This window comes from Microcaecilia unicolor, chromosome 13 (assembly GCF_901765095.1).
Source record: "Microcaecilia unicolor chromosome 13, aMicUni1.1, whole genome shotgun sequence".
Taxonomy (NCBI): domain Eukaryota; kingdom Metazoa; phylum Chordata; class Amphibia; order Gymnophiona; family Siphonopidae; genus Microcaecilia; species Microcaecilia unicolor.
The window spans coordinates 18,774,461-18,796,794 of record NC_044043.1 but is presented as its reverse complement, the minus strand read 5'-3'; the positions used below and the strand labels follow the sequence as shown (position 1 = coordinate 18,796,794).

At 45.5% G+C, this 22,334-nt stretch overlaps 1 protein-coding gene across 2 annotated transcripts in view; it reads right to left on the bottom strand.

The window, feature by feature from the left end:
- NSUN5 (NOP2/Sun RNA methyltransferase 5) overlaps positions 1-18,726 on the bottom strand; it is an 88,962-nt gene extending 70,236 nt beyond the window's left edge. Inside the window, exons 1-2 of one of the 2 annotated variants that reach the window (XM_030185949.1) lie at positions 18,289-18,725; positions 7,506-7,628 (exon numbers count right to left, since the gene is read on the bottom strand). In XM_030185949.1, coding sequence (XP_030041809.1) covers positions 7,506-7,628; positions 18,289-18,390 — 225 coding nt within the window. In that variant the 5' untranslated portion in view covers positions 18,391-18,725. Of the gene's footprint in view, positions 1-7,505; positions 7,629-18,288 lie in introns of both variants that reach the window. The other variant, XM_030185950.1, reaches the window with a different exon arrangement.
- Positions 18,727-22,334: the final 3,608 nt, after the last annotated feature.

The window sequence follows — 22,334 nt, the reverse complement described above, 5'->3', positions numbered from 1 at the left end:
GTGTTTAGCCGAAGCTCTGACAATATCATAAAGTGCGTCAGCAAGAAAGGACAAGGCCGACTCCATCCGCGGAGCCACATCTGAAAAGGGCTCCGCTCCATCACCGGGCTGTTCCACTGCCTGTTGCAACCAAGCCAGGCAGGCTCTAGCAGCATAACAACTGCATGCAGATGCCCGAATAGTGAGACCTGCAATTTCAAATGACCGTTTAAGTGCTGATTCCAGTCTACGGTCTTGAATATCCTTCAGGGCAACACCTCCTTCAACAGGGAGGGTAGTTCTCTTTGTCACAGCTGTGACTAGGGCATCCACTTTAGGCATAGCAAAGCGAGCCATATGCTCCTCACTCAGAGGGTATAATTGCCCCATAGCCCTGGAAACTTTCAAAGGTCCCTAGGGGTCAGCCCATTGAGCCGAAATAAGCTCTTGGATGGAGTCATGCAAAGGAAAGGCTCGAGCAGACTTTTTGGTACTAGCCATCCTAGGATTCACAGAGGAGGCTGTGCCACTGGCAGGGTCCTCAATAGAGAGAGCCTGCAGGGCATCAGAAATAAGCGCTGGCAGCTCATCACGGTGGAAAATCCTCACCGCGGAGGGATCGTCCAGATCCTGAGTCAGTTCTGCACCAGACTCTGGCTCCTCAGACCATGAAGGCCTGCCAGAGTCCTCCGAATCCTCGCAGCCCGACCACGGGGGGGAAAATGTGGGTGCAGCACTCTCTGAAGGGGAAAGAGCCCTTCTGCGCTTCATATTCTGCCAATTATCAGGGAATAACGCCTCAGAGGGCATACCCAGGCTAGAATCCACCGGGGGAGCATTAGAAGAGGCCCCTGCAGGGCTTTGTGGGAGAGCTCTTTTAAGCATGTATGCTTTATGCATTAAGACAAAATCAGGGGAGAAAAACTCACCTTGGGCACCCGGATCTCTGCCGGGGCTAGTAGCTCTCATATCAGCCTCACTCCGAGGCCTCCCCCCCGGGTTCAGGACTCTCCATCTCAGCGGAGGTCGCGCCATGTGGTAAATTCAAAATGGTGTCCGCTGCCAGCTCAGAGCGCGAAGAATCGTCGCTCGCCATGCTCGGGCCGGCTCTAACATCTGTACAGCACGATTTACAGAGCCCCGCTGCTGATCTGCGCTTGCCACACTTGGAACAGCGCTTTACTGTCTCCGCAGCCATCGCCAAAAACGGCGGTAAAATTCAAAATGGCGGTTTGCGCCAAATCGCCCCAATCGCGGGCCCACCCCGGAGGAGTCAGAAAACACTCTTACCTCACTGGACCAAGTATCACAGCTCCGGTCCCACAGAAAAAGGCAAGGAAAAACCTCTGTTCCTTTTTTTTTTTTAACGCTGTGAGGAAAGCAGAGGTAAATAGAACTCCGGAGGCTCAGGTGAGTGGGAAAGGCAAGGAAATGGCGAACCTATGTGCCTGCATCCACTGTTGGTGGGGAAGGACAGGGAAAGCTAAGCAATGTGTCCACATCCACGGAGGTATTGGTAAGGCAGGGAAAGGGCGAACCTATGTGCCTTTAAAGTGAAGCTGCTATAGCCTCCAACACCCCTGCTAACAACTGGCAAAAGCACAGGAGCAACCTCCAGGCAGATTTTAGATGGAGCTCGAAGAAGCTGCAGCCACTCTGCTATGGGAGATAGAGAATACTGAAGAGAGGCAGTGGAGCAAGCTGGTATGAGGCACTGAAAAAAGTGTGCTATCTCCCTCTGCTGGTTGATGGACACAACCCATCTGTAATGGCTGCATCTGCTTGATGACAAGAGCTCCTTTTATTAACAACTATATGTAGATCCTTCAAGAGGTAGTGTGTCATGATTTAGGCTTTAAAACCCTTTCTGATGTTTTGGTGCCATCTCAGTAAGGCCAATACACAATCTCTCCACTGCAAAACACTATATACAAACTTGTGCAAAAACACACTCATAACCTTAGCAAACCATAACAGCACTAATTCCAAGGACAGGACGAGCTACAACCTTATGCGTGAAAAGGCAGCACTGTAATTACACCGGACTCTAAAACACCAGTACACAACCCAGGGGCGTAGGTACGGGTGGGCCTGGCTGGGCCCAGGCCCACCCAGCGCCAGCTCCCATTGCCGGCCACTGCTGCTTTTCCTGTTGAGCAGCAGGGCCGGCGCTACAAAAAGAAGCGCTAACGCTAAGGACAAAAAATGTTAAAAAAAAAAAAAAAAAAAAAAGCGCGGCACCGGCAGGCACTGTCTAGGCAGCCTTGAGGCATTGGCTGCTGGCTCGCAGGCTCCTCCCGTCTCCTACGTCACTGCCCCTGGAGAGACGCAGGGGCAGTAACGTAAGAGACGGGAGGAGCCTGCGAGCCAGCAGCCAATGCCTCAAGGCTGCTGGTGCCGTGCTTTTTTTTTTAAACATTTTTCGTCCTTAGTGTTAGCGCTTCTTTTTGTAGCGCCGGCCCTGCTGCTCAACAGGAAAAGCAGCAGTGGCCGGCAATGGGAGCTGGGGCTGGCGCTGGCATGCAGGGTGGGCCTCGAGGAAAAGAGAAAATAGGGAAAACATGGAAGGATGGGGAGAAAAGAGGGAAAACAGATGGAAGGATGGGGAGAAAAGAGGGAAAACAGATGGAAGGATGGGGAGAAAGAGGGAAAACAGATGGAAGGATGGGGAGAGAAAGAGGGAAAACATGGAAGGATGGGGAGAAAGAGGGGAAACATGGAAGGATGGGGAGAAAGAGGGGAAACAGATGGAAGGATGGCAGAGAATGAGGGGAAACAGATGGAAGGATGGCAGAGAATGAGGGGAAACATGGAAGGATGGGGAGAAAGAGGGGAAACAGATGGAAGGATGGCAGAGAATGAGGGAAAGCATGGAAGGATGGGGAGAAAGAGGGGAAACAGATGGAAGGATGGCAGAGAATGAGGGAAAGCATGGAAGGATGGGGAGAAAGAGGGAAAACAGATGGAAGGATGAGGAGAAAGAGGGAAAACAGATGGAAGGATGGGGAGAAAGAGGGAAACAGATGGAAGGATGGGGAGAAAGAGGGGAAACATGGAAGGATGGGGAGAAAGAGGGGAAACAGATGGAAGGATGGCAGAGAATGAGGGAAAGCATGGAAGGATGGGGAGAAAGAGGGAAAACAGATGGAAGGATGGGGAGAGAAAGGGAAAACAGATGGAAGGATGGGGAGAGAAAGAGGGAAAACATGGAAGGATGGGGAGAAAGAGGGAAAACAGATGGAAGGATGGGGAGAGAGAGGGAAAACGGATGGATGGGGAGAGAGACTCTGGATGGAAGGGTGGGGAGAGAAAGAGGGAAAACATGGAAGGATGGGGAGAAAGAGGGAAAACAGATGGAAGGATGGGGAGAGAGAGGGAAAACGGATGGATGGGGAGAGAGACTCTGGATGGAAGGGTGGGGAGAGAAAGAGGGAAAACGGATGGATGGGGAGAGAGACTCTGGATGGAAGGATGGGGAGAGAAGGGAGATGGATGAAAGGATGCAGAGAGAAGGGACACTGAACAGAAAAGGGTACAGAGATACAGAGACACTGGTTAGAAAGAGGGAGAGAGAGACATTAGATGGAAGGATCAGGAGAGAGGGTAGATGGATGGAAGGATGGGGAGAGAAAGAGGGAAGACGCTGGATGGAAAGGTAGGGAGAAAGAGGTGACACTGGACGGAAGGATGCAGAAAGAAAGAGGTGAGACTACTGGAAGGATGGGGAGAGAGAGGGGAGACTGGAAGGATGGGGAGAGAAAGAGAGCTGCTGGATGGAAAAGGGGAGTAGTGAAAGACTGGAGAATAAGAGGAAGGGGCATGGGGAGAACAAGGGTGAGAAAAAGATGAAAAGCCATAAGTAGATGAAGGAAATTAAAGAATGGATAGTAAGAATGAATTAAATCAGGACAGAGAGAAAGAGAGGCAGAAAAATATTGAAGAAAGCAAAGAAAAAGGAGAGAAAAATGACAAATGGCCAGGAAAACCTGGCAGAAGAGTTAAGCAAATACGAAGGAAAGCAGAATCTAGAGACTGGGAGCGACACAATGAGAAAAAGTAAATGGCCATACAAGAAAGGTAAAGAAAATAATTTTATTTTTAATTTAGGATAAAGTAATATGGTACCTGTGTTAATGAAGTTTCAGAGACCAATACTTCCTTCCTTAGGATACCGTAACAGCATTATACTGACCTGAGGCAGGAGGTTTTGGTCTCTGAAAGCTCACTGAAAAGGGTGTTAGGCTATTAAATAAATTTTCTGAAATCTGATGCACTGAAAAGCAGCACTTTACCCTGTGTGACAAATGCATCTGATTAGCGTGACTAAATTTTGCTGGGGGAGGGGGGTAGAGAGAAAATTTTGTGCCCACCCACTTTGGGTTCAGGCCCATCCAAAATTGGCAGTCTGGCTACGCCACTGACACAACCTAGTGAAAAAAAAAAAAAAAAAAAACCCCAAAAGGGCTGTAAATACTACACACTAGTAGAATACTGCACCTTGATTACACATGAAAAACACAGGACACAACAGATATGAAGGCAAAACTGGAAAGTTACCTCAAGAAGTCAGACTCAGCATGCAGCAATACTAGAAAAATCGAAACTTACATGCAAAATATCACAGATGCACATTTCCAAAAGCTGACATATTCCAGTTAATAAATTCTGAATAAAATACTTTTTTCTACCTTTGTCTGATCATTTCGTTTTTCTGCTTTGGTCCCAGTGTCTTCTTTCCATTTGATATTTTTTCTCTCAATATGTCCACCATCCTCCTGTGTCCTTATGCGTCCTACCATCTGTAGCCCTGTCCCTATCCTTTCTCCAGTTTCAGCATCTGCCCTCAAAGTGTTCAGATCCAGCCCTTCAATTCAGCAATTTCCCCTCCATCCATATACAGCATTTCTCCCCTCCATCCGTGTGCATCTCCTTCCTTTGTCTTTCCTTCCCTCCATCCTTGTCCAACATTTTTCCTCTCTTCCCTGCCTTCCACTCCATCCATGTCCAGATTTCTCCTCTCTTCCCTCCCCTCCATCCATCCATGTCCAGCACCTTCCCTCTTTCTCTCCTACCCTTCCATCCAGTGTCATCCCTCTTTCTCTCTCCATCCTTCTACCCATTACCCTCTCCCAATCCTTCTGTCTATTGTCTCCCTCTCCTTCCATCCATTGTCTCCCTCTATCTCCCCTTCCTTCTAAACAGTTCTCTTTCTCGACCCTTTTCCATTCAGCATGTCCTCTCTATCCCCATCCTTCTAGTGTCTTTTCTCTCTTTCTTTCCCTCCCTACCCTTAAGTCGTGTCTTCCCTCTTTCTGCCCCCTCCTTCCAGCATTTTCCCACTTTCTCCCTCCTTTCATTCAGCATTTCTCTGTCTGACAGCTAGAGTCTCCCCCACTTTCTCCCCAGCAGCTTCTCTCTCTCTCCTGCCCATGTCCCCTCTTTCTCTCCCCATCTTTCCACTCATCTCTCTCTCTCTCTGTACCCCTCTTCCATCCAGCATCTTCTCTCTGGCTCTCCCCTGCTCTCTTCCATGTCCCCTCTTTCTCTCTCCATCTCTCTCTGGCTCTCCCCTACTCTTTTGCATGTCCCTGGCTCTCCCCTGCACTTGTCCACTTTCTCTCTCTCTCCTCCAGTGTCCTCATGTATCTCTCCTCTCCCTCATGCATCCCACCTTTCTCGTCCCTCCCCTTCTTGCTTCCCTTAGATCTACCATCACTCTCACTCCTTTCTCCACCCCCCCTTTTCCCATTCCCCTGCCATTGCTTTCCTTCCTCCCTCTTCCCCTTAGATGTGACATCACATCCTCCTCTCTCCACCCCCTTTCCCTTTGGTCTGGCAGCTAGCTGGTATCGCTTCCCCCCCCCCCCCCCGGACTAGTGCAGTATCGCTCTCCCCCTCCGCTCCTGTCACTAACCCACCCCAAACTCTTCTCTCTCCATCCTTATCCCTTTACACTTCCCTCCTTGCGACCTTAACTTTCCTCGCTCTGCCCATTCTCCTTTTAACCCACACCCGCTCTGTCTTTCCATCCTGACCCAGTCCTAACTCCATCTCTCTTCCCCTCTTGCCACCCTAAACTCTCCCATTTGTACCCCCCTTTTGCCCCATGCCTTGTTTCTTACTATTGTAAGGCTCAACCCCACCCAACACTCTCCTCTTTTTGCCCCACTGCCCCCCTCTCCCTTACATCTGACCAGGCCAAAAAAAAGGTATTGGACCTAGTAGATCCCTTCTCTTACCACCATGATGACAATGACCCAACTGCACCTGTGGGAATGTAGAGGCTGTAAGCGAAATGTTGCCTCCTGCTGCATCTTGAGCACCTGCATTGCCTAGAGTTGGCATTTGTTTTTTGAAAGACAAAATCCCACCATCTGCTGCTCGCTGTCACGTCTTTCAAATTCGAGGCTTCGTAGCAGCAGCAGCAGCAATGATGTAAACGCTGCTTTCAGCCTGCCCCGGAAGCACTCTCTGTACAGCTTCCCGCGTAGGCGGGACGCTCTCCAGAGAAGGCTTCCGGGGCAGGCTGAAAGCAGCGCTTACATCATTGCTGCTGCTGCTGCTGCTACGAAGCCTCAAATTTGAAAGACGTGACAGGAGCGGAGGGGGAGAGCAATACCGTGCTGGTTGGAGGGGAGGGGGGGGAGAAGGACAGCCCCAGCATCGATCGCACGTTCTACACGCACCAGTCGGGGGGGGAGATGTTCAAGGCAGCACCCCTCACGAGCTGCACCCGGGGTGGTCCGCCCCCACCGCCCCGCCCTTGCTGCACTTGTGGCTGGGGAGGCTTAGCCTCCCCAAGCCTCTTATATCGGGCGCCTATGACCCCAAGTCAGGCACCTCTACTGGCCTAGACACCCCAAGCTCAACTGAACCAGGGAACCTGAACAGGAGCCACAGGAGTTTGTGAGAGACCATCCATAGCTGAGTACCAAACTAAACTCTGCCACGTAGGACAATATGTTCCTTGGTCAGTCAGTATTCTCTATTTTCACCTGCTGATAGATAGTCATAACCCACAAGTCTCTGGATTTGTCTGCTGCTGATGACTTGGAAGGAAAACTCCTTTTCTGTAAAGAGTGGATGTAGTGGAATAGGGAATGGTACATATGAACGAAGCTGTATGTAAACAGAAAAGAGACCTCAGGTACACCAGGAACACAGTTCTAGGAAAGGGAAAGGGGGGAAATGGGACTTGATATACCGCCTTTCTGAGGTTTTTTGCAACTAAATTCAAAGTGGTTTACATATATTCAGGTACTTATTTTGTACCAGGGGCAATGGAGGGTTAAGTGACTTGTCCAGAGTCACAAGGAGCTGCAGTGGGAATTGAACTCAGTTCCCCAGGATCAAAGTCCACTGCACTAACCACTAGGCTACTCCTCCACTGCAAGAGGGGTGGAGTGGCATGGCAAGTAAGGGAGTAGCTTAAATCGGCTCAGAAAAGCTATGGAGGGGCATAAAGATTAGAAGGGATCTGGTAGATTACAAACGGGTGCAGTAAGTTAGGGAGATGGGCACGGTACCTTTGCTAAGTTCATCTTCAACTTCTTCTCTTCCTTCAGAAGGTTACTGCTGGATATAATTTCCTGCAAGACATCTGAGTAGCGGAGGGTCTCACACACCAATGCATACAGCTGCTTAATGTTCTGCTCCAAGAGAGAGACATCAACATTAGAAAGATAACAAGTGGCACCGGAGCCACATTCCACATCAGGTCCCTTGTTAACTACTCTACATGTGTTGCACATACATACATTCATTCCTTTATGTCTTAATACTAGGGCTGCACATTAATAATTAACTGCCCTCTACCCCGAGAGAGAGAATGGATAAAGGCATATGCGAGGGATGGAGAGGCTTTGGAGGGGAGGAAGGCCCCCTCCAAAGCAGCAGTACCTGTTTAATGGCTGGTGGGGTAACTGAAGCACAGCCAGTCAAAGAAATCCACTGAGTCACCCCTTCCTCCTTGTACTGCCTCAGCAGCGAGAATGTCAGCAGGGTGCCTCCAACCACCAATACTTGCACGACCCAATCATGCTCAGTTCATGCATGAACAGAGCACACTCGGGGAGTGCCAGCATTGGAGTAGCTCTATATGTGAGAAATGATATCACGGCGACCGAAATGACAGGGACCTGGGGAAAGGAAGAAGCGATATGGATCACCTTAAAAAGAGAGGATAGAACCTCTATACACATGGGTGTTGTCTACAGACCTCCGAAACAATTGGAGGAATTAGATAAAGACCTGATCGCAGATATTCAAATGTTGGGAAACAAGAGAGAGGTGCTGTTGCTGGGAGATTTCAATCTGCCAGATGTAGATTGGAAGGTTCCGTCTGCAGAATCGGAAAGAAGTAGAGAGATCGTGGATGCTTTACAAAGCGGTTTGCTCAGACAAATGGTGACGGAACCCACGAGGGAGGGAGCGACACTGGATCTGGTGCTCACAAATGGGGATAGCGTGTCAAATATCCGAGTGGGTGCCCACCTGGGCAGCAGTGACCATCAAACGGTTTGGTTTGATATTACAGCTAAAGTGCAGAGCGGCCACTCAAAACTCAAAGTTCTGGATTTCAAGCATGCTGACTTTAGTAAAACGGGGGAATACCTGAGGAAGGAGATGATGGGCTGGGAGGAAATACGAGAAGTGGAAGGACAGTGGTCCAGGCTGAAAGAAGCTATAAATAGGGCCACGAACCTTTACGTAAGGAAAGTAAATAAAAGCAAGAGAAAAAGGAAACCGATATGGTTCTCCAAGCAAGTAGCTGAGAAAATAAAGGCTAAAGAGTTGGCGTTCCAGAAATACACAAAAACTCAAGAAAAGGAACACGAGGAGGAATACAGGATGAAACTGAAAGAAGCCAAGAGAGAGATACGTCTGGCGAAAGCGCAAACGGAAGAACAAATGGCTAGAAATGTAAGGAGGGGTGACAAAAATTTCTTCAGGTATATAAGTGAAAGGAGAATGACTAAAAAGGGAATTGTGAGACTAAAAGATACTGCGAACCGCTATGTGGATAATGATGAAGAAAAAGCAAATTTGCTAAATAGATACTTTTGTTCTGTTTTCACAGAAGAAAATCATGAAGAAGGACCGCGACGGACTGCAAAAAGTACAAATGAGAATGAAGTGGATAGAGCACCATTCACGGAAGAGAGTGTGTATGAACAGCTTGAAAAGCTAAAGGTGGACAAAGCCATGTGACCGGATGGGATCCACCCCAGGATATTGAGGGAGCTCAGAGAGGTTCTGGCAGGTCCTCTTAAAGATTTGTTTAATATATCCTTGCAGACAGGAGAGGTTCCGAGGGATTGGAGAACGGCGGAGGTGGTCCCTCTTCACAAGAATGCTGATAGGGAAGAAGCTGGAAACTACAGGCCGGTAAGCCTCACTTCGATTATTGGAAAAGTAATGGAAGCGATGCTGAAGGAAAGGATAGTGAATTTCCTGGAAGCCAATAAGTTGCAAGATCCGAGACAACATGGTTTTACCAAAGGGAAATCGTGCCAAACGAATCTCATTGAGTTCTTTGATTGGGTGACAGAATTGAATCAGGGACGAGCTATGGACGTAATCTACTTAGATTTCTGCAAAGCTTTTGACACGGTTCCCCACAGGAGGCTCTTAAATAAACTGGATGGGCTGAAGATAGGACCCGAAGTGGTGAACTGGATTAGGAACTGGTTGACGGACAGAAGCCAGAGGGTGGTGGTGAATGGAATTCGCTCGGAGGAGGGAAAGGTGAGTAGTGGTGTGCCTCAAGGATCGGTGCTGGGACTGATTCTGTTCAATATATTTGTGAGTGACATTGCCGAAGGGTTAGAAGGTAAAGTTTGCCTATTTGCGGATGATACTAAGATCTGTAACAGAGTGGACACCCGGGAGGGAGTGGAAAACATGAAAAAGGATCTGAGGAAGCTAGAAGAATGGTCTAAGGTTTGGCAATTAAAATTCAATGCGAAGAAATGCAAAGTGATGCACTTAGGGAATAGAAATCCTCGGGAGACGTATGTGTTAGGCGGGGAGAATCTGATAGGTACGGACGGGGAGAGGGATCTTGGGGTGATAGTATCTGAGGATCTGAAGGCGACGAAACAGTGTGACAAGGCGGTGGCCGTAGCTAGAAGGTTGTTAGGCTGTATAGAGAGAGGTGTGACCAGCAGAAGAAAGGAGGTGTTGATGCCCCTGTATAAGTCATTGGTGAGGCCCCACCTATAGAGTATTGTGTTCAGTTTTGGAGGCCGTACCTTGCGAAGGATGTAAAAAGAATTGAAGCGGTGCAAAGAAAAGCTATGAGAATGGTAAGGGATTTGCGTTACAAGACATATGAGCAGAGACTTGATGACCTGAACATGTATACTCTGGAAGAAAGGAGAAACAGGGGTGATATGATACAGACGTTCAAATATTTGAAAAGTATTAACCCACAAACGAACCTTTTCCAGAGGTGCGAAGGCGGTAGAACGAGAGGACATGAAATGAGATTGAAGGGGGGCAGACTCAAGAAAAATGTCAGGAAGTATTTTTTCACGGAGTAGTGGATGCTTGGAATGCTCTCCCACGGGAGGTGGTGGAAATGAAAACGGTAACAGAATTCAAACACGCGTGGGATAAACATAAAGGAATCCTGTTCAGAAGGAATGGATCCTAAGGAGCTTAGCCAAGATTGGGTGGCAGAGCCGGGGATAGTGCTGGGCAGACTTATACAGTCTGTGCCAGAGCTGGTGGTGGGAGGCGGGGCTGGTGGTTGGGAGGCGGGGCTGGTGGTTGGGAGGCAGGGATAGTGCTGGGCAGACTTACACGGTCTGTGCCCTGAAAAGGACAGGTACAAATCAAGGTAAGGTATACACAAAAAGTAGCACATATGAGTTTATCTTGTAGGGCAGACTGGATGGACCATGCAGGTCTTTTTCTGCCATCATTTACTATGTTACATTCTAATTTCATCTTGTGTCCCCTAGTTCTATTATTGTTAGAAAGCGTAAACAAATGCTTCACATCTGTCCGCTCTACCCCACTCATTATTTTGTAGACCTCTATCATATCACCCCTCAGCTGCCTTTTCTCCAGGCTAAAGAGTAGTCGTCCCATCCCTTTTATCATTTTCGTCGCCCTTCTCTGCACCTTCTCCAATTCCTTTATATCTTTTTTGAGATGAGGCGACCAGAACTGAACACAATACTCCAGGTGCAGTCGCACCATGGAGCGATATAACGGCATTATAACATCCTCATGCTTGTTTTCCATCCCTTTTCTAATAATACTCAACATTCTGTTCGCCTTCTTAGCCGCCGCAGCACATTGAGCGGAAGATTTCAACGTTCTATCCACGATGACTCCCAGATCCCTTTCTCGGTCCGTAACTCCTAAAGCGGAACCTTGCATGACATAGCCGTAATTCGGGTTCCTCCTTCCCACGTGCATCACTTTGCACTTGTCAACGTTGAACTTCATCTGCCATTTGGATGCCCAATCCCCCAGTCTCACGAGGTCCTCTTGTAATCTTTCACACTCCTCCCGCGACGAGACGACCCTGGATAACTTTGTGTCATCTGCGAATTTAATTACCTCACTAGGTACTCCCATCTCAAGGTCATTTATAAATATGTCTATCAGACTAAGATAAAGGGGAAACACGCAATGGATGATTTATAATCTGCTGCTATCCTGGCTAATTTGTTACCAGACAGATGCCTTCAACAGCAGGCATAACATACCAATTCTGCTAAGAACTACAGCCTGCCCACAGAAAGTAAACACAATAGGTTTCACTACGAACATAGAACAACTGCCTCCAGTCAAAATGGCACCTTAAACACTAGAGATTAGGGGGTCAAACGTCAGTTAGTATGAGTAGATTGTGTAAAACAACATTCTGGCTCTAAACTGCCCATTCCCATTGGTTATATCAACTCAAGGTCCATAGTTAACAAGTCAGAAATGATCAGAGACTGGCTGGAGGTGGATCAACTAGGACTACTCTTTATAATTTAAATGTGGTTGACATCACAACGACCGATTAGGGAAATATGTCCACCAGGTTATAAAAATCACACACCTAACTAGAGCCACACAAAGCGGAGGTAGCATCGCCATTCTCTTAAATCTTAAACTCAAACTTACCTCTGATCTTATAACCCCATCATTGGAAACTTTGGCTTGCAAGCTCAATGACCACACATTACAGGGAAATATATGTCTTATACTATTCTACCGCCCACCTGGTAAGTGGATGGATGCACAGGATGCCCTCATGGATTTCATCTCAAACACATGCACTCACAATGACAATGTGGTTCTACTGGGCGACACAAACCTACACTTGGACTGAACAGTGATACAGATGCTCAGAACCTATTGGATTTAGACATGTGGAACTTCCAACACCCGACAAATAACACCACCCACAAAAAAGGGAACAAGCAAGCCATGCTAGGTTACAGAGTTGAGAACAATAGGACATCTCCGATTCTCATCTCGTGATTGTTCTCGAGATGAGAATCAGAGATGTCCTATGGTCACTAACCCTGTGGTCGGATCACAGCAAGCTAAAATGTATCCTGGATTGGCCAGAACAGGATAATAAGAGAATTTGTGAGGTCCCACCTAACTCCTCTAAATCAACAGGTAAAATTAACACAGACCATTTCTGGAACAATATAAGCCCTGTGCCCTGATCGAGGATGAATAGATTTGGATGGGCTGGATGGAGTTTTTCAGGTGCTTTGAAAACAACTTCAGAAATTTTAGAACAAGGCCAGTGCCGGGCAGGCTTCTACAGTCTATGCCCTAAAAATGGCAAGGATAAATCAAGATCAGGAATACATATGATGTATCACATCATACCATATATAATGAGTTTATCTTGTTGAGTAGATTGAATGGACTGTACAGGCCTTTATCTACTGTCATCTACTATGTTACTACGAAAGCTCTGTCTGGACCCACCCGAGACAACTGCCGTCCCGAATCAATGGGACAAGAAGTTGTATAATACTGGACAAAATAGAACCAGAGAAGCTAAAATGTAATCACAGGAGGAAAACCTATCCTTGGTTCAATCAGGAACTAACACAGATGAAAAAGGCCTAAAGAAGGTTAGAAAGGAAGTGGATTCACTGCAAACCCAATGAAAGAAGACTGAAGTGGTGCAAACTGATCCAAAAATATAAGTCGGATATCAAAAAAGCCAAAAGTAAGTATTATGAAGGCTATACAGGTGGAGCTCAACTGAATTTCAAAAAGCTTTTAAGGCGAGTTAACAGACTGTTGGACACACAGGATCTGACAGCAGATAACAGAATCTCCCTCAGCGCAGGAGTTTATTTATTTATCTCATTTGTACACCCCAGTTTTCCAACAGTGTCAGGCTCAATGTGGCTTACAATGGACCACAGAGGCAGACGCCAATGCAGTAAAATGAAGCTAATACAGCAGAAAAACCTACAAGAGATATTGGGGAAGAGTAGGAATGGTATATAGAGGAGACTTACAGGGATGCTGTAGAAGTCCCACCTCCAGTGTGGCAGCCACTGTGCTGCCTTGGAGGAGGGAGGTCTCCTAGAAAGAGAGCATCACCCTGGTGAAGTAGGAAGTACTCCTGTAGCCAGGACCTGCCCACAAGGGGATGTGCTATCCTTATGCACCAAGGATAGTAACATAGCAGATGACGGCAGAGAAAGACCCGCAGAGTCCATCCAGTCTGCCCCACAAGATAAACTCATATGTGCTACTTGATGTGTATACCTGACCTTGATTTGTATCTGTCATTTTCAGGGCACAGACCATAGAAGTCTGCCCAGCACTAGCCCTGCCTCCCAACCACTAGCCCCGCCTCCCACCACCAGCTCTGCCACCCAATCTCCGCTAAGCTTCTGAGGATCCCTTCCATCTGAACAGGATTCTTTTATGTTTATCCCACGCATTTTTAAATTCCGTTACTGTTTTCATCTCCACCACCTCCCGCAGGAGGGCATTCCAAGTATCCACCACTCTCTCCGTGAAAAAATACTTCCTGACATTTTTCTTCAGTCTGCCCCCCTTCAATCTCATTTCATGTCCTCTAGTTCTACCGCCTTCCCATCTACAGAAAAGGTTCGTTTGCGGATTAATACCTTTCAAATATTTGAATGTCTCATACCACCCCTGTTTCTCCTTTCCTCCAGGGAATACATGTTCAGGTCAGCAAGTCTCTCCTCATACATCTTGTAACGCAAATCCCATACCATTCTTGTAGCTTTTCTTTGCACCGCTTCAATTCTTTTTACATCCTTAGCAAGATACGGCCTCCAAAACTGAACAAAATACTCCAGGTGGGGCCTGACCAACGACTTATACAGGGGCATCAACACCTCCTGCTGGATATATCTCAAAGAACTTCTACCCAGGAGGGAAGGGTAAGGACAGCTGTTAGATCGTGATTCGATCATTAGGCATATGTAGATAGCTGGGTGGCTGGTGGACATGAGGTTCGCCTGTTGACTTGCCTGCCTGGTGTGAAGGTGGTAGACCTCATGAGTCACCTAGACAGGATTTTAGGCAGTGCTGGGGACGAGCTGGATGTCTTGGTACATGGGAGTACCAATGACAGGAAAATGTGGAAGGGAGGTCCTGGAAGCTAAATTTAGGCTCTTAGGTAGAAAGCTGAAGTCCAGATCTTCCAGGGTAGAACCGGGGGGGGGGGGGGGGGGGGGGGACCAACAGTCGCCCAGGAGCACATGGATCGGTATGGAGTACCCTTGAAGGATACTAGTGAAACAGGACATTTAGAGAATCGCAATAGAGAGCTTTCAACAATGCTGAGAGCTTAATGAGAGAGCAGGATAAAGGATGCACATTATCCCCTTCAACTTACTACTACTTAACATTTCTAGAGCGCTACTAGGGTTACGCAGCGCTGTACAAATTAAACAAAGAAGGACGGTCCCTGCTCAAAGGAGCTTACAATCTAAAGAACGAAATGTCAAGTTGGGGCAGTCTAGATTTCCTGGGTAGAGGTGTAGTGATTAGGTGCCGAAGGCGACATTGAAGAGGTGGGCTTTAAGCAGTGATTTGAAGATGGGCAGGGAGGGAGCCTGGCGTATGGGCTCGGGGAGTTTGTTCCACACATGGGGTGAAGCAGCTTATAGATCCAAGGAAAAAAACACAATTTGAAGAGAAGTCTAAAAAATAAGATGGGAGAGTTAGAATACATAGCACTCAGATGGGGGTGGTGTTGGAGGCTTGGGTGCAATGCAGATCCCAAATGTTTCCTAATCGTCAATATCACCCCCTGGGCATGTCTGACCCCACATACCAAAGATGGGCAGCATCCTCCCTTCATGAATTGGGTCAAATCTGGGAGGAGGGGGAATGTATTACATTTTAAGTATTAAAAGATGAATATGGATCGTGAGAGATTATTTTCATTATATGCAAATAAAAGACTTCATTCATCGCATAACTAAATCAGATTTAATGCTGACAGAAACTGAACTAGAATGTGCACTGCGATCAGGTTCTAGCAGGGGAGGGATCTCTAGAATATATCAAGCTTTATTCCATAGATCCCAACCTCTACTTTCCTATCAAGAAAAAATGGGAATTGATGGACAAAGATATTCAAATATTTGCTGAGACTTTCTGTCACCACTCCTTTGGTGGAAAATGGTTATGTTATTTCAGTGGTACATCACCCCACATAGCCTGCCTGCATCTTTAAGGAGGAATCTATAGCTTGTTGGCATCACTGTGGGGGATCGGGTACCTTTTGGCATATATGGTGGTCCTGTCCTGTCCTCCAGAACTTTTGGACTAATCATCATTCTCAACTACTGCACTGTATCCCAGGGCTACCTTACACTGGATTCCTGTCTTCTGAATGTGAGGCAACCAGGCACCAAGAAGGAGCTTCACCAACTTCTATCTCATATTTATACTGCAGCTCGGACTGTGGTCACGAAACATTGGAAACAATCTACAATACCTTCAGTTGCCCAGGTTTTCAGTAAGGTGGACTATTGTTGTCTTATGTCTAAGCTCACAGCTAAAAAGCGTGGCTACCTTTTGCAGTTTTCCAAAATATGGACACCCTATGTGAGATGGCGGGATATCTCTTCATGACGGTTGTTGCCAGTTATTCTTTACTGAGTCACCAGGCTTGAAGGTCTTGTCTTGTTATTTAAGTTAGGTTAGGGAGGGAGGAGGGTCTTTATTAGGAGGAAGGGAATTATGACACTACAAAAACAACAAGTAACTGTATCACTGCTGTATGTGCACATTTGTTTTTTGGCAAAAAAAAAAAAAAGAATATATTTATATATATTTAAAAATGATGAGGTAGATATAATAGGTATCTCAGAGACTTGGTGGAAAGAGGACAATCAATGGGACATTGTGTTAACAGGGAACAAAATGTATCGCAATGATAGGATCAAACTGGGTGGGGGGGGGGGGTTGCGCTGTATGTTAAAGAGGGAATTGAGTCAAATAAAATAAACATTCCAAATGATACAGATAGCAGTGTGGAATCATTATCGATAGAAATTCCATGTGTGAAAGGAAGAAGTTAGGACTGTACTACCGTCCGCCAGGACAGAACGAACAGATGGATGAAGAAATGTTTACAGAGATTAGGAAAGCTGGCAAATTGGGCAACGCTATAATAATGGGTGATTTCTATTACCCCGATATTGACGGGACAAATGTTACATCAGGGAGTGCCAAGGAGATAACATTTCTAGATATAATAAATGACCAGCTGGTCCAGGAACCGACAAGAGGGGGAGCCATGTTGGATCTGGTCCTTGGTGGCGAGCAGGGGTGCAAGAGGTGGTAGTGTTGGATTCCCTGGGAAACAGTGATCATAACACAATCAAGTTTGAGCCACTAGCTGAGATGAACCCACAAATGACGTCTACTATAGCTGCATTTCATTTTCGAAAGGGCGACTACAATAAAATGAGGAAAATGGTTAAAGAAACTAATAGGATCGACCGCAAAAACTAGAACACTAAATCAAATGTGGATGTTATTCAAAAATACCATCTTGGAAGCCCAGTCCAGATGCACTCCACGTGTCTGCAAAGGAGGAAAGAAGAGAAAACGTCAGCCAGCATGGTTAAAAGGTGAAGTAAAAGAGACCATTACAGCCAAAAGATTGTCCTTCAAAGAATGGAAAAAGGACCTAAATGAAGAAAATAAGAAGCAACATAAGGACTGGCAAGTCAGATGAAAGCATCAATAAAGAAGGCTAAAACAGAATATGAAGAGAAACTTGCCACAGAGACTAAAACTCACAGTAACAATTTTTTCAGGTACATCAGAAACAGAAAGACTGCGAGGGAATGCATGGGACCATTAGATCACGAAGAAGCAAAAGGGGCACTCAGCGAGGACAAGGCCATAGCGGAGAAACTGAATTAATTTTTGCTTTTGTCTTTACGGAAGAAGATGTAAGCGATCTGCCTGTACCGGAATTAGATTTCAAGGGTGATGATAAAGAGGAACTGAAAAAAAGTCTCGGTAAACCTGGAAGATGTACTGAGCCAAACTGACAAATTAAAGAGTAGTAAATCACCTGGACCAGATGGCATACATTCAAGGGAACTCAAAGAACTCAAGCATTAAATTGTTGATCAACATGTAACCTGTCATTATGTTCTGGAACTCACTGCCACAGGATGTGGTAACAGCGGTTTGCGTATGTGGGTTTAAAAAAAAAGGCTAAGCCAAGTTCCTGGAGGAAAAGTCCAGAGCCTGCTATTGAGACAGAAATGGAAATGGGGAAGCTACTGCTTGGCCTAGGATTCACAGCATGGAATGATGCCAGTACTTGGGTTTCTGCCTTACCCATGCAGCACCAGCAGCAAATGGGAAGGAAGAAAGGAATCCAGGGATGTTAGAAAGAGTGAGGAGATGTTGGACTGAGTATGCAGAAAGCATGAATAAATAACTAAATAAATATTGAATAGGTTTCTGCCAGGTACTTGTGACCTGGCTTGGCCACTGTTAGAAACAGGATACTGGGTTTGATGGACCATTGGTCTGACCCAGTATGGCTATTCTGATGTGCTTATCATTAAATCGAAAAGGTGATTCTCCTATTATTATTTTCAAGCTGTCAACTATGTTACTTTAAATAGCAAAAACGATTCAGGCTATCTAAAAAAAAAAAAAAAAAATCTGTTACATAAACACGCTTAACACAAGCCATAGAAATGTATGGGGAGGAATAACCGCGGCTGGGTTTAGTTTTCACAGATCCCAATGACTGGATACGGAAAAAGAAGCCACACTCCCAGGGATCAGATTCCGTTTACTTACCGGATACTTGCTGTTATAAACTAAGGTCTTCACGCCTCCCTGCTGTCGCTGCGTCCGCTCCAGGATCCCGGCCGCGGTCTGGTACAACCCAGCTGCCATCATCCAGACCACGTGCACCCCACTACGCTCAACGACGTCGACCGCCCAATTGGAAGCTCTGAACAGGCACTGGTGAGCACGCAAAGGCTGCTGCTTCCGGTTCCCCAGAAGGCCCCGCCCCGTACGTATCACAAAGCCACAGAGAGCCAATCAAGGAGGGTAGATTGAGACCAGGAGTAGCATGAAGTCAAAATGTTGAAGCCGTCTCCTCCGCCAGCCGCCATATTAGTAGACCCAAAACAAAGCAACAAACCTTTCAGGAGCTGCATGGACGTTGTTCTTTATTGGTAGCACATTTATTTCGTCTCACGTATATTTTCAAAAACATGCCATCTTGTGCAGCATACGAATATACACAGAGGAAGTATTGGTTTCATCGGTTTCATTTGGAGGGACTGGTTATACCACCGTAGCAGGCTCTGGGTATTGGTGCTGAGATTTGTTTCACCTGGCAAAAGGTCGCTAAAACAGACATGTTAAGAGAATCAGGTGCTCAACATTCAGAGTTTTCATTTTTATACACTAATTAGGTTGAGCCCCGGAAGCACTTAACCTCCTTTTTTTTCCCTGTGCATATACACCAAAATAAAAGATGGTATATGGGAACTTGCGCCTTTTGTGGAATGCAGTGATAGATTATAAAAATGTATTACTACTACTTAAAAGAAAGGTATTGAATAATGAGGGGTGAGCTACCTTAATGCACAAGTCCAGAGTAAGTCTAAATGTACTAGTTCTGTTGTATATACTTATTTCTTCTTCAAGTCTGGTTGTAAAAGGCTTTTTTGTTTTGGAATCTTTGTCTCCTGTAGATAGAATGTATTTGGATACAGGCAGCAGATGATGTTTTGTATATTCCTGAGAATCTAGCATGTGATGTTTTTGTTCTTTCCTGAGAAAGTAGCAGAATAGCAGGTGATGTTTGTACATTCCTGAGCAGGTTCACGAGCTGTTCATGTAGAGTTGTTCTTGTAAGCAATGCATGATCATGGTTGTGTAAGCAAAATGTAACCAATAGTAATGATAATACATGTAATATCCATGAATATTCATAGAGTATATAAGAAGGGGATTGACTCCCAAATAAAGAGTTTTTTTGCCCAGACACACGAGAGGAGAGTTATTTTGCAACATCTGGTGATCCCCGACGTGATCGGTGAAAACGTGACGTACTTACTACGACTGGAACAGTCAGCGCGCCATTCCTTCTACGGAACACTGTAAGTATGGGGGGAAATTTAACATCATCACATAAACAACATGCACAGGAGCTATATACTATAACGCAAAGATATGGTTCCTCCCGAAATCCAATAACTCTTAAAGATATAGAGCGTTTAATTGAGGAAATAGTTTGTCAATGTCCCTGGTATCCAGAGAAGGGATCATTCGATCCTCAAACATGGGAAAAGATAGGGCAGCAGTTTCGTTTAGAGCCTAGAGTTTCGACTCCTATATTATTGACTTGGAGAGAGATATATTCTACTATAGTAATTCTCTCTTCTGGATTGACAGGCATTACTAACGAAAATATATCCAACAAATTGCCAGGCAAGACCTGGTCTCTTTTACCTCCCGCGACTCTTGGACCTACACCTTCTCCTCCTTCTTGTCGGCTGGCCACCGATATGGGAAGGGAAGAGCAAAACAAAACTCCTGACTTTACTACTACTACCCCTAATAAACCAATTGAAAATATCCAAAACAACAACGCTAATGATAGCGTTATTATTACCAAAACACCAAAGAGCGTAGAACGACCTAGTTTAATTCAATTAGGTATACAGCAAGCACGAAAAAATGGTGAATTCATTTGGAACGATGATCTATGGGATAATTCGGAACCTAATCCTAATTTATATCCAGTTACTAGAACTACAACAATAGAGGCAGGGAACGAAACACATCATGCAGAATGGACTGCTCTACCTTATCAAGTTTTGAGAGAATTACGTAGAGCTATCGTAGAATCAGGTTTAAAAAGTTCATTTGTTCAAGGCATGATAGAAGGGATTAGTAACGGTTACTTAATGACTCCAAAAGATTGGAAAGACCTTTTCCGTATGCTGTTAACTCCTGCGCAATATGTAGTGTGGGATAATGAATATAAGCAAGCAGCACAACTTATCACTGGGACTAATTTGGTGCCTGATCAAATTTATGGATCGGGACCATTTTCAACCCTTGATATGCAAATTCAACAAAACGATACCTGTTTTCAAGCCATAGGCACTTGTATCTTGCGAGCATTTAAAAGAACACCAGAAGGGAATAAACCAACAAAATCTTTTGCATCAATTAAACAGGGTGCAACCGAATCTTACCTTCAATTTGTTAATCGATTGCAGGAAGCTGTAACTAGGCAAATTGATAATCTTGATGCGCAAACAGAGTTATTGATTAAATTAGCCCAAGAAAATGCAAATTCAGATTGCAAAAAGGCATTGCAGACTGTAGCTCATCGCCCAGGAATTACTTTAGCAGATTTATTGAGCGCATGTGCAGATGTGGGGACTCATGGTTATTCTATGAATTTGTTAGCAGGAGCTATACAAAAAGGTAATAAGCCACAGGGGACGTGTTTTAATTGTAAGAAACCAGGACATTTTCGAGCTCAGTGTAGAGCCCCAGGAGGGGGTGCCAACTTTGCAAAAGGACCTTCTCGACCTTCTCGAAAATGTCCTCGATGTCAAAAAGGATATCATTGGGCCAATCAATGTCGCTCTAATCCAATTAATTCCACACCGCCACCCCCAAAAAACTTTGCTCCGGGTTAACTCCTAACCTCGGTCCAAAGGGAGTGCAAGGGTCTTTTGCTCATAGTACTACTGCTACACAAGGTAGTGCAGGAATTGACCTTATTGCAGCGGAATGTAAAACTGCCATCTTACCTCATGAAGTTTTGGTATATAATACTACCTTTAAAGGACCCATTCCAGCGGCTACTGTAGGTTTAGTATTACCTCGCTCCTCTGCATCGAAGGCAGGTATTCATGTTATCCCTGGAGTTATTGATGCTGATTACACAGGCATTGTTAAAATTCAAGTATGGTCCTCATCACCTTTAACAATTTCTCCCGGGGACTCGTGGGCACAATTAATTATTTTACCATATTTTACAGCACCTATTCCTTCTACTGTCTCTCGTACAGGGGGCTTTGGATCTACGCGACAGGTAAGTGCAGTTTTAAAACCGGTTTCTAATGCACGACCCACTGCTCAATTTTTATTGCAACAAAAGCCCTTTGTTGGTATATTAGATACCGGGGCGGATGTTTCTGTCATAGCTTATAAACAATGGCCTGTGGAATGGCCCATTGAAGATACTTCACATGTGACAGGAATAGGGGGAACTCAGTCAGCCTCCCAAAGTTCTCAATGGTTATCTATTACATATCCTAACGATACCAAGGTTCTAGGACATATTAAGCCCTGTATTTTACAAGTACCCTTTAATTTATGGGGTCGTGACCTTTTGGAACAATTAGATGCATCATTGATCCTACCTGATTAACAGTTCATAAATATGTCTTTTTCTCTTCCTTTGGAATGGAAAACTGACAAACCTGTTTGGGTAGAGCAGTGGCCGATTACCAGAGAAAAACTGTTGATTTTACATCAATTGGTGGAAGAACAATTACAATTAAATCACATTGAGCCTACCAATTCTCCATATAATACTCCGGTATTTGTGATCAAGAAAAAATCCGGAAAATGGAGATTTTTACATGACCTACGAGCTATTAATGCGATTTTAGAACCAATGGGCCCGTTACAATGTGGTATTCCAAATCCTAATTTGATTCCTTATGATTATCAATTAGCTATTATAGATCTGAAGGATTGTTTTTTTTCAATTCCTCTCCAGGAAAAAGATTATAAATACTTTGCTTTTACTGTACCTGTTTACAATAATGCACACCCTACTACTAGGTATTGTTGGAAAG